Source organism: Erythrolamprus reginae, chromosome 5 (genome assembly GCF_031021105.1).
Source record: "Erythrolamprus reginae isolate rEryReg1 chromosome 5, rEryReg1.hap1, whole genome shotgun sequence".
NCBI classification, from domain to species: domain Eukaryota; kingdom Metazoa; phylum Chordata; class Lepidosauria; order Squamata; family Dipsadidae; genus Erythrolamprus; species Erythrolamprus reginae.
Genome location: NC_091954.1, coordinates 14,677,221 through 14,690,098, shown reverse-complemented (window position 1 = coordinate 14,690,098; position 12,878 = coordinate 14,677,221). Strand labels below are relative to the sequence as shown.

The window sequence follows — 12,878 nt, the reverse complement described above, 5'->3', positions numbered from 1 at the left end:
ATTGGGGTTTCTTTTGGATTATTTTAACCTAAAACTGTAATTTAGATTGCTAAATACCAGATTTGTTACTATGTATTGTTTTTCACCATTGTTGTGAGCCGCCCCGAGTCTACGGAGAGGGGCGGCATATAAATCCAATAAATCTAATCTAATCTAATTAGTACACTACTGCTTTAAGGGCTAGTGTTGCAATTAGCAATAAGAGGGTGGGTCTCTCTCTCCCTGATTTCTCTGCTAGTTTTGTCTGTGTGACTATACTGTAGACTTGCTTTGTGCTAAATGTTGTCTATGTATTGTTTATGTAAGTAATACTTATGGTATTATATATGTCTGAGGAAGAATTATTATAGAATTGCTGTGTGCACAGAACTGTGTGTTCTGCGGGAAGAATTATTGTAGAATTGTGTGTTCTGATTTCGGTTTGCATATGATTGATTGATGTATGTGTGTATGACTTGGATTATTTAATTAATTTATTTATTTATTTATTTATTGGATTTGTATGCCGCCCCTCTCTGTAGACTCGGGGCGGCTAACAACAGTAATAAAAATAGCATATAAAAATCCAATATTAAAACAGTTAAAAACCCTTATTATAAAACCAAACATACATACAGACATACCATACATAAAATTGTAAAGGCCTAGGGGAGGAGAGTATCTCAGTTTCCCCATGCCTGGCGGCAGAGGTGGGTTTTAAGAAGCTTACGAAAGGCAAGGAGGGTGGGGGCAATTCTAATCTCTGGGGGGAGCTGGTTCCAGAGGGCCGGGGCCGCCACAGAGAAGGCTCTTCCCCTGGGTCCCGCCAAACGACATTGTTTAGTTGACGGGACCCGGAGAATACCCACTCTGTGGGACCTAACTGATCGCTGGGATTCGTGCAGCAGAAGGCGGTCCCTGAGATAATCTGGTCCGGTGCCATGAAGGGCTTTATAGGTCATAACCAACACTTTGAATTGTGACCTGAAACTGATCGGCAACCAATGCAGACTGCGGAGTGTTGGAGTAACATGGGCATATTTGGGAAAGCCCATGATTGCTCTCGCAGCTGCATTCTGCACAATCTGAAGTTTCCGAACACTTTTCAAAGGTAGCCCCATGTAGAGAGCGTTACAGTAGTCGAGCCTCGAGGTGATGAGGGCATGAGTGACTGTGAGCAGTGACTCCCGGTCCAAATAGGGCCGCAACTGGTGCACTAGGCAAACCTGGGCAAACGCCCCTTTCGCCACAGCCGAAAGATGTTTCTCTGACTACTCCATTGAATACATGTAAATAGTATTTATACTCAAATTGCATTGGTCTGGGTTATTGACTGGATATCTGCCACTTCCATATCTACTCTGTGTAAGTTTGTTTTAGGAATAGTACGAATAATTCCTGAGCATGCTAACACAAGTGAGTGGTCAGAAGAAGGAACCTGAATTCATTGGTAGCCTCACATTTCAGTGAACAAGGACATTCATTCAATTTCATTGACATACATCCAATTTCACAGTTACTGGGATCGTTGGCCAAGCAGGTACCAAGATCACCAGGGGAATGATTAAAGCCTGGGAAACAGGCCCATCTTATCAAGTACTTCGGAGCCAAGGACTTTTCGCAGGACAAAGAAACAAGAGCCAACAATTTACTTAGTGGCCAGCCATCAGTACCCCAATCAATTGCTAGGAGGCCACAAAAAAGAGGCATCAATAAATGCTAAGCATGAAATAGCCCATGAGTCTGAAAGCTCAAAAGAATTAAACCTCTAGTCCTGGTGACCAACTGAAATTGAATCTGTGATCAGTATAACCTTATTTTCTATGGATGGAACTCATTGCTCACTTTCTTATTTATTTATTTATTTATTTATTAGATTTGTATGCCGCCCCTCTCCAAAGATTTGGGGCGGCTAACAATAACAAAGTAAACAATGTAACAAATCTAATATTAAAAAATAATCTAAAAAACCCCCAATTTAAAAGACCAATCATACAAACAAGCATACCATGTATAATTTCTATAAGCCTAGGGGGAAGGGGAAAAAAAATTTCAATTCCCCCATGCCTGACGACAGAGGTGGGTTTTAAGGAGCTTGTGAAAGGCAAGGAGGGTGGGGGCAACTCTGATATCTGGGGGGAGCTGGTTCCAGAGGGTCAGGGCCGCCACAGAGAAGGCTCTTCTCCTGGGTCCCGCCAAATGACATTGTTTGGTCGACAGGCCCGGAGAAGGCCAACTCTGTGGGACTTAATCAGTTGCTGAGATTTGTGCGACAGAAGGCGGTCCCGGAGATATTCTGGTCCGATGCCATGAAGGGCTTTATAGGTCATAACCAACACTTTGAATTGTGACCGGAAATTGATCGGCAACCAATGCAGACTGCGGAGTGTTGGTGTAACATGGGCATACCTTGGGAAGCCCATGATTGCTCTCGCAGCTGCATTTTGCACGATCTGAAGTTTCCGAACACTTTTCAAAGGTAGCCCCATGTAGAGAGCGTTACAGTAGTCGAACCTCGAGGTGATGAGGATTCTTGCTTGCAAAGCCCTATTGCATCAGAATAAGATAGTCAAACGCAGCCTATTTTCTGTGGGATTCGAATTTTCAGTATCACCCTAGATGGGAATTGGTCCCTGGGAGAATTATCTTCAGATTCTGTTTCCAAGAGGAGAAATAGTTCAACAAGAGAGGAGTAAGATTGTACACATTAATTTCTTCACTAAAATCAATTTTATAATCATGCTATGACATTTCCAGAGCTTCATAGACAGGGTAAATAGATCTTAGAAAATGGAAGTTTCATAATTTATAACAAATATAAATTGAAGAAGAAATGATAAAAATATTTAGAATATGTGATTCTTGTGATACAAATATTTAGAATATGTGATTTCTAATGATACATAAAACGTTTCAGGGCCTTCAACTGTATTTGTGAAAATATCACATTGAGTTGTAGCTCACAAGAGAAAAGTGATACTGAGAGCTCATAATCATTTCCAGTCTAAATAGCATCACAGTGTCAATTAACCTATGTCCTACTGCTGAATTTTAAAGTTCATAATCGTAACCCTGAGTCACCAATGCATGTAATGTTTGGATTGCCAGGAAGAAGATGGATAAAACAAATGTTCATTGGAGCATTCCTTATTCCTGCAATGGTGTGTGGCACAGCCTTCTTCATTAATTTTATTGCCATTTATTATCATGCATCAAGAGCTATTCCTTTTGGGACAATGGTGAGTACTTTTAATTTGCAGAAACTACATCTGCCAAGCAGTAGAAACTCCACCCATTGGATAAAGGTGTAGGACTGAAATTCACATAGCTACTAGGGGTAATCTCCAACAAGAGACTACCAAAGGAAGGCTGCCAATGCAGCTGAGGTTTTGTGGGATGAGTGGGAATGTAAAGGAGAGGCATTGCTCTTCATCCAACTCATAGCAAAGCTTGAAGGTTGCTACTACAGTAGTACCTCTAGATACGAGCTGCTCCACATGCGAGTATTCCAAGTTACGAGCTGAGACGCGAGCAAAATTTCTGTTCGACACCCGAGCTCAAATACGGGATACGAGCCGAGCTACCACTAGGTGGCGCAAGAATTCCTTGCTTCCAGTTATCTCGGCATGAAAAACAAAGTCTAAAGGCATTCGTTCGAGATCCAAGTTGATCGACATACGAGCTCGGGTCTGGAACGAATTAGACTCGTATGTCGAGGTACCACTGTATCAACTTGAAGCAACTTTTAGCCTATCTATTTTGAATAAGAGTATGTTTTCTTATGATTAATTGCTGCTAACATAATGGTTGATTTTATTTTAATGAGCATATTTTATATCTCTTCTTATTTGATTTAACAGGTAGCTGTTTGTTGCATCTGTTTTTTTGTTATTCTTCCTTTAAATCTTGTTGGAACAATACTTGGACGAAATCTTTCTGGTCAGCCCAACTTTCCTTGCCGAGTAAATGCTGTTCCTCGTCCAATCCCAGAGAAAAAATGGTAAAATTTTAATTTGTCTGTATTCATGTATCTGATAAAGACCTTAACATGCTTTAGAGAAGGAAAATAATAAAAATAAATCGGCCTGTGCCTCCCAGCATCCATCTCGTATTCATCTGGCTAGCATCCTTGCAGCAAACAGCCTGGTCAGCTTCAGCACATGGCTCTTGAGGGCTCTGTCCTGTTGCGCCCACCACCGGGCAGTTGAACGACATTTGGATCCTGATCTCCTGTAACCCAGCCGATCAATGGGCTGGCCGGCCAGAAACACTACCATTGCTGCCAACTCTGTCTCTGCTGCCTCCGCTGGGATACTGAAGCCTTCACTCCCAAGCAGCTGATTGGTGGTTGGATCAGCCTCCTGGAATACCACCAATCAGCTGTTCTAGTCAGCGGGGATCGCCACCGCCAATTGATAGGTGGTGGCAATGTTCACTGCCTAGGAACAGTTGATTGGTGTTTTCCAGGAGGCCAATCCAACCGCCAACCGCTTGGTAGCGAAAGTTGCAGTATTCCCCAGCAACAACAGTGATGACAGGCGGTGGCAAATCTCTCCCCCCCCCATTGTAATACAGTGTTCCCTCGATTTTCGCGGGTTCGAACTTCGCGAATAGCCTTTACTACGGTTTTTCAAAATATATTAATTAAAAAATACTTCGCGGTTTTTTTCCTATACCATGGTTTTTCCCGCACGATGATGTCATACGTCATCGCCAAACTAATAATATTTGCAAATAAATAACAAAAAAATAATTATTGTTAATAAATAATTATGTTTATAAATATCAGGATCACTAAGTGTCTTATTCAATGGTGAGTACCAGTAATAATGGTGAGTAAATGGTTGCTAAGGGAATGGGAAATGGTAATTTAGGGGTTTAAAGGGTTAAGGGAAGGCTTGTGATACTATGCATAGCCAAAAATGGTGTATTTACTTCCGCATCTCTACTTCGCAGAAATTCAACTTTCGCGGGCAGTCTCTGAACGCATCCCCCGCGAAAATCAAGGGAACACTGTATTCGCTCCTTAAGATACACAGACATTTCCATCCACTTTTGGGATGGGTGTGTGTGTTTGCGTTTTACAGACCAAAAAAAATGGTAGTTGGTCTTTATGGGGGCTTCCAGATAATTATCTAAGCATAAGATATGCCACCTAATACAAGACAGGATTTATTGTCTTTCAGAACTACATGACATTTTTCATTAAGTAGTGAATGATCTCTCTTCATGAATTGATTGTAAGGGCTAGATGCCCTCATCCATTGGCAAAACATAATATTGCACAAACTAATATTGCAACAGTTTTGTAATTAATCTTAAGATGCTGAGAGACCTGTGACTCTCACAGTCTGAATTTTATTGAAGAATTCAAAATATTTTAGATTTTACCCCTAGTGCATTTTAAAAATCACTGGTGTTTTTCTGTTGATTGTAGTGAGTTCAGTAGGAACATTCTGACTTTAATTGACTTTTTCCCATTGACCTTGGTTAAATGAGAAAACTAGTTCTTTTTTTCCAGGTTTATGGAACCAGCTGTTATTGTTTGCCTTGGTGGCATTCTCCCCTTTGGATCAATTTTCATTGAAATGTAAGTTTTTTTAATTGAAGCAACTTGTCAGTAGAAAGCTTGTAAGTTTAACTAGAGGTGTATATTTGAATTATCCTTATTTTCTCTTTAGGTATTTTATCTTCACCTCCTTCTGGGCCTACAAAATCTATTACGTCTATGGCTTCATGATGTTAGTTTTGGTCATCCTTTGCATTGTAACTGTTTGTGTGACAATTGTGTGTACATACTTTTTATTGAATGCAGAGGACTACAGGTGGTAAGTACAATATGTTTATTCCGTTTTAACAATTAAAGAGCAAGGCTGAACATGGATCTCTTTTAGATTGTAAAAGAGACTGAATAGAAACACTAAAGAGTTTTTACATTACAACATTTGTAAAATATTTACTTTTACTTTTTTGTGAAACTTTTAATTAAATTTGAATTAATATGTATTACAAGTTTTGTCATGGAACGTTTATGTAATTTGTCAAAGTATTATATTCTTCATTTATGTTTTCAGGCAATGGACGAGTTTTCTCTCTGCTGCTTCAACTGCAATCTATGTTTATATGTATTCCTTTTATTACTACTTTTTCAAGACAAAGTACGTAATCCAACATTTATCTTAAAATAACACAATGGCAACTTTACTTTATAACTATTCATAATTTCAGGAATGTTAAAATTTGTTCTCTGTTTTTTGTTTCTAGGATGTATGGTTTGTTTCAGACATCTTTTTACTTTGGTTATATGGCAGTATTTAGCACAGCCCTAGGAATAATGTGTGGTAAGATCAAAATTGTTTCAGAATTTTTAGTTTTCAAATTTTATCCTTTTAAATTACTTAATATATTTTTGCAAATATATTGTTATTTTTTAATATATTAAATAATTATCAGCTATAAATTTATTTGATTTCAATAGATATATTGTTACATAAGTAATAGCCAATTATATATATATATCTTTATAGGAATTCATTTTAGGCATAAAGATATAACCTGCTGAGGATAGCATCTTTTTTTCAGTGATAGGAATGCTCTCAAAAATAAACAAGGCCAAGACCAGAAATGAATGAATTATTAGACTTAGAATTAATTCCATATAAATTAAGGCATCCAAATTGCAAACCCAACTGATCTTTCAATGTAGCTCAAACACTTTCTTATACAATTCTCTTATTACCTAGTCACAGATATTTCTTTATAACGTTCTTCCAGGTTTACTTAGAAATATCTCTGTACAGTGATACCTCGTCTTACAAACGCCTCATCATACAAACTTTTCGAGATACAAACCCGGGGTTTAAGATTTTTTTGCCTCTTCTTACAAACTATTTTCACCTTACAAACCCATCACCGCCGCTGGGATGCCCCGCCTCCGGACTTCCGTTGACAGCGAAGCACCCGTTTTTGCGCTGCTGGGACTTCCATGTTTTTGTGATGCTGCAGAAGAATCCCAGCAGGAGAATCCCAGCAGCACAAAAATGGGTGCTTCGCTGGCAACAGAAGTTCGGAGGTGGGGTTTCCCAGCAAGGGGAGCTTCAGTGAAATCGCAGCATTGCAAAAACACAGAAGTCCAGAGGTGGGGTTTCCCATGGAGGGGAGCCTCAGGAGAATCCCAGCACTGCAAAAATGGGCACTTCGGCTGGCAAAAGGGGTGAATTTTGGGCTTGCACGCATTAATCGCTTTTCCATTGATTCCTATGGGAAACATTGTTTTGTCTTACAAACTTTTCACCTTAAGAACCTCATCCCGGAACCAAATAAGTTTGTAAGACAAGGTATCACTGTATTTGTATGGCTTCACACAGTAACTTATTTGTAGAAAGATAAATACCCTATAAATACCCTAAATACCCTATAACACACCTCCCCCCCCCCAGCGGGTGGAAATGTCAGTGCCTGTTGTACACCAAATACAGCCATTTTTGGCCTCCCAAAGCTCCACCCTGTGTCCCATTTTTCTAAACAGTGGCCCAGTTTTTGCAAAAATGGGGTGGGCAGAGGGTCTGGGAAGCCTACAGGGAGTTCCTGGGGGCTGGGGGAAGGCAAAAACACTCCCATTTTTGCAAAAAAAAGAGGGGGCAAAAAAGGGCCAATTTTTTTTTACAAAAATGGGGGCATTTTTTCCTTCCCCCAGCCCCCAGGAGCTCTCTGCAGGCTTCCCAGACCCTCTGTCCATCCCATTTTTTACAAAAAACTTGGTGAAAAATGAGTCCATTTTTGCCAAAAAAACCTGGATGTGCAGAGGGTTTGGGAGGCTGGGGAGAACCAAAACTTTTTTTTCTTACTTACCTCTTTGAAATCTTGGTGCATCTTATACACCGCTGCGTCTTATAGTCTGAAAAATACAGTAGGATGATCAAGCAAGATGAAATAAGGGTTGGAATGTAAGATTGGAGGGGGGGGGGGAGAAAAATAGCCCATTAATCTTTATCACCCTGTTCTGTTCCCCAGTTCAATGAGCAAAAATAAATCAGAAGAGGTTAGAAAATAGAAGGGGGGAAAAGGAGGTTAGACAAGGTAAGAGAAAAATGAAAGAAACAATTAAAAGAAAAACTACCGTATATATGATCTCTAGCGAGGTGGAAGTGTCTGAAACGATTGCTTCATGAGCTAGTTTTTTTCTGTCCTTATATAAAATTTCTCAGATGATTCTTCCTTTGCTTTACTTTACATAGACTTGGATAGGCTACATAAAATGACTTTGCTCGGCAAAACACTGGCGGATTATTCCTCCTTGTTGAACCCTGAGCTTTTTCTGAAAATAAAGAAGTAAACATTGTGGTAGTTAAAAGAGCTGTAGAGCATATCTTGAATCCTGTAGTTGCGGAGATAAATAAGCATATTTTGAGCATGAGCAGAATGTTTCAATCATTTTCAAAACATAGATATGACAATTCTAGGGATCGCAAGCGTGGCCCATGTGATATTGCTGTTCAGGGAGCCACATTGGTTCTTTAAAAATATAATTTATAGGCGCACTGGATGTATTCAGGAGTTGGAGGGTCTTCTGTTGGGATGCTTTAATTTAGATTGCTGCCTGCATTGGCTGCTGATCAATTTCCGGTCACAATTCAAAGTGTTGGTTATGACGTTTAAAGCCCTACATGGCATTGGACCAGAGTACCTCTGGAACCACCTGCTACCACACGAATCCCAGCGACCGATAAGGTCCCACAGAGTTGGCCTTCTCCAGGTCCCGTTGACTAAACAATGTCGTCTGGCGGGCCCCAGGGGAAGAGCCTTCTCTGTGGTGGCCCCGGCCCTCTGGAACCAACTCCCCCCGGAGATTAGAACTGCTCCCACCCTCCTTGTCTTCCGTAAACTACTCAAGATCCACCTATACCGCCAGGCATGGGGGATTTGAGACATCTTTCCCCCAGGCTCCTTATAATTTATGTTTGGTATGTATGTGTTGTCTGGTTTTAATATGATAGGGTTTTAGTTATTTTTTAATATTAGATTTGTGCCGCTATAATATTGTTTTTACCATTGTTGTGAGCCGCCCCGAGTCTTCGGAGAGGGGCGGCATACAAATCTAATAAATTGAATTGAATTGAATTGGAATTGATAGCCTAAATGCCCTCTCCCAGTAGTTTGATTCTATTAATCACTTATCCATATATAAAGAAATAAAAGCGGCTGAAAATCTACTGATTAAGAAAAATGGGATTTTGAATGTATTTGCCACGTGAGAGTTCAGAGTTGCTACCAATTCTGATTTGATTACATTTTTAAATGCAACATTTTCACACATTTGAAAAGGCACATATTTGGTATGTAGGTCAAATTAGCAGAAAATCTAGTCCAGGTTGAATACAGAATACAACAAAACAGTACTAATAGGTTAGTTGAATTTTAGGTAGATCATCTTGTTGAAATTTAAAATATTGCACATCGTCTTTTTTGTTGTTCAGTTGTCCTATTTAATTTACCCAATATAATAATAATAATAATAATAATAATAATAATAATAATAATAATAATAATTTATTGAATTTGTATGCCGCCCCTCTCCGTAGACTCGGGGCAGCTAACAACAATAATAAACACAACATGTACAATCCAATAATAAAAAACAACTAAAAACCCCTATTATAAAACCAAACATACACACAAATATACCATGCATGACTTGTAATGGCCTAGGGGGAAGAGCTATCTCAACTCCCCCATGCCTGGTGGTATAAATGAGTCTTGAGTAGTTCTATGTTTCTAAGTGTTTTTAATAGGAAAGTGAACACAAGAACAAGGGGATACAATCTGAAGTTAGTTGGGGGAAAGATCAAAAGCAACGTGAGAAAATATTATTTTACTGAAAGAGTAGTAGATCCTTGGAACAAACTTCCAGAAGACGTGGTTGATAAATCCACAGTAACTGAATTTAAACATGCCTCGGATAAATGTATATCCATTGTAAGATAAAATACAGGAAATAGTATAAGGGCAGACTAGATGGACCATGAGGTCTTTTTCTGCCGTCAGTCTTCTATGTTTCTATGTTTCTATGTTACGAAAGACTGGTAGGGTGGGGGCAGTTCTAATCTCCGGGGGGAGTTGGTTCCAGAGGGCCGGGGCCGCTCTTCCCCTGGGGCCTGTCAAACGACATTGTTTAGTCGACGGGACCTGGAGAAGGCCAACTCTGTGGGACCTTATCGGTCGTTGGGATTCGTGCGGTAGCAGGCAGTTCCGGAGGTAATCTGGTCCAATGCCATGTAGGGCTTTAAAGGTCATGACCAACACTTTGAATTGTGACCGGAAACTGATCACATGCTATGTTTAACCAGTTCTGTCATTTACCTAGTGTAACATAGAATCTTTCATATATAAAGAAATAAAAGCTGCTGAAAAGCTACTGATTAAGTGAACCCTGCTTTTAAAAGTTACTCTAGAAAATATGTCGAAGTTTTATCAATATATATATTTACTTTTTATTTTTTTTATTTTTTTGCAGGAGCAATTGGCTATATGGGAACAAGTGCCTTTGTTCGAAAAATCTACACGAATGTGAAAATTGACTAAAAGAACTGTCAACTGGAACAGTTAACATTTTAGGGTGTGGGGTGGGAAAAGAATATATAACTTGCACACCAAAAAAGCGCAGGAAAAATTGTGTGCGTGGCACTGGGCACTCTGTGGGTCTCTCTCTTGTGGATCATCTAAAGCAACATCCGTTTCCATTGATCCTAGGTTCTTACTGACTTTTTCCAAATGTTCTCAGCAAATGTGTGGATTATATTCAGTAGGCATTTCCACAGTACATGCTTATCTTCCCAAAATTAGCTCATAAAGATGAATAGACTAGCTCTCTTCAGTGAAGAGGACAATCTGTATTTAACTATTTGTTCCATTCAGTTCTAAAGGAAAGTGAAACAGATGGTTCGTAGAGGTTTCTAGTAAGTTATACTACTTACCATATATACTACTATATGGTACAAAAAAATAACTGTTCTGGAAAGATTTCTTCCCTTCAACTTTAGTGTTACTTGATAGGGCAAAGAAACACGGGTGCTACCTGAATAATTTGCAATGTTACCTATTATAAAATATACATGCATTTGTTTTGTTTTTTTAAAAAGTCAAAGATTTGCATGCATTCTCAGTTTAATAGGACCAAGTTTCCATTTGTCCATTACAAAAAGTATATTGAACTACAGTATACCTGAAACCCATCCAAAGAAACGCAACTAATAATAAAAGTGGAGTTTTCTGCACTGCAATTTTTAAATGTTCAGGAAGCAAAATATATGAAGATGAAGCATTCAATACATGGAGGTCTAGATTGAAAAACTAAATGAATGTCTACAGTGATTCCTTCCTTCCTTCTTTCCTCCCACCCTCCCTTCCTCCCTTTCTTTCTTTTCACCAGCCCACCCCCAGTTTGGAATGTTTACTTGATGATTTAAAAGGGTAACAAGTGTATGAAACATTAAATGATGTAACTTAGATGTAGCTCCCAAGTGTATTTGGATGTACAGATTTACTAAAGAATCCTTTTTTTCTGATGATTCAGTGTATAAATATGTGAATTTAGGTGGCTTTTTACATCTTGCCTGCTCTTGCATGAAATGTTGGGGATTCCCTTGCAGTAAGTATTTCATGTTTTCTGTTTACTTAAGCTCTTTCAAAAGCAAAAAATGTGTAATTTATAAGAGTTTGATTTTGTTTAGTTCTCTCTGGACACTTCCATAATATCTAAAGCGATGTTGCTTTAAGTGTTCAGAAAGTTTCAAATAAACTTTTTAGACAAACTTTCTGATGGTGAAAAATAGATATATTTTAAATTAAAAGATGATTATTAGTTCATCAGTCCTTGGAAAAACAATTCTGAAAAAGTTATTATATATTCTTCAGATACTCAACCCCAGATTGCATTGCGCTATTATTCCCAGAGTTTGCCAGGTCGAGGAGGAGACATTTTTCCATAAGTATGCAGATGTTGTAAGTGAAAAGCAAGAACCAACAAAATAAAGATAAATTTTCCCCAATTCCTGAAGATTAAGCTGCAATAAAGATTTAGATCTACTTGTTTTTAAAGGAAGTTGGAGGTAAACATTTAGCATGTATCTTCAAGACAAAGTTTGAAGCCAAATAATGCAGATTATTTCAAGAAACAACTTCTTATGAGGGGCATTTGTTAATCCTAATTGGTTGTGTGTGCGTGTGGTATCAAACTATTTTCCTGAGATGAGTTCACTTGAAGACTTTTCACATTGGAAAATAATTGTGCAAGAGAAATAAATGCAATTTACAGTAAATGAATTGGAGCTGATTGTTATATAAAATGTTATAATTACATTTTACAATTACCCTACAAGCTTTTACCTAGTTTCAAAGAGGGCACAGAGGCTGAGAAGGATAAATACTATAATTATACAATATTTTACAGTATTCCTAAAATAAGATTTACTGTATTACATAATATGGCGTTCGAGCTCCTTTTCTCTAATAAATTAATTGCAGCTTACACTGTATTCAACTCTTTGACATCTTTTCTCCCTAGAAGATAGAATTCATCTTGTTTTGAAAGGTTGTAAAATTCATTCTCAAAACATTTCAACATCTGGTCCAGGTACATTTCTTAATTTAATTCATCTTAATTTATTTTTCTTGCTTCAAAAGCTTCCTTTTTGTGGTAGATCCCTTTACATTCTGTCTTTGTTCTTTGATAATTCTCTCTAAATTTTGTTACTTTAGGTATTTATCTATTTTCTCTGATGAAATAGCATTTCCTTGTATAAATTGGAATAATATTGATGGAATGCTTTTGTATTGCCATACTGTCTCTTTCTATTATAATTACATACCATTTTCTTTTTCTTTTCGTATTTTATATACTA

General features: G+C 38.3%; 1 protein-coding gene across 1 annotated transcript in view; it reads left to right on the top strand.

Moving 5' to 3' along the window:
• Positions 1 to 12,296, top strand: part of TM9SF3 (transmembrane 9 superfamily member 3) — a 52,512-nt gene extending 40,216 nt beyond the window's left edge. The window contains 7 exon segments of the mRNA XM_070752110.1: positions 3,088 to 3,218; positions 3,840 to 3,979; positions 5,501 to 5,569; positions 5,661 to 5,807; positions 6,054 to 6,137; positions 6,244 to 6,320; positions 10,493 to 12,296. Of these exon segments, the coding sequence (XP_070608211.1) occupies positions 3,088 to 3,218; positions 3,840 to 3,979; positions 5,501 to 5,569; positions 5,661 to 5,807; positions 6,054 to 6,137; positions 6,244 to 6,320; positions 10,493 to 10,560 (716 nt within the window). The 3' untranslated portion in view covers positions 10,561 to 12,296.
• Positions 12,297 to 12,878: the final 582 nt, after the last annotated feature.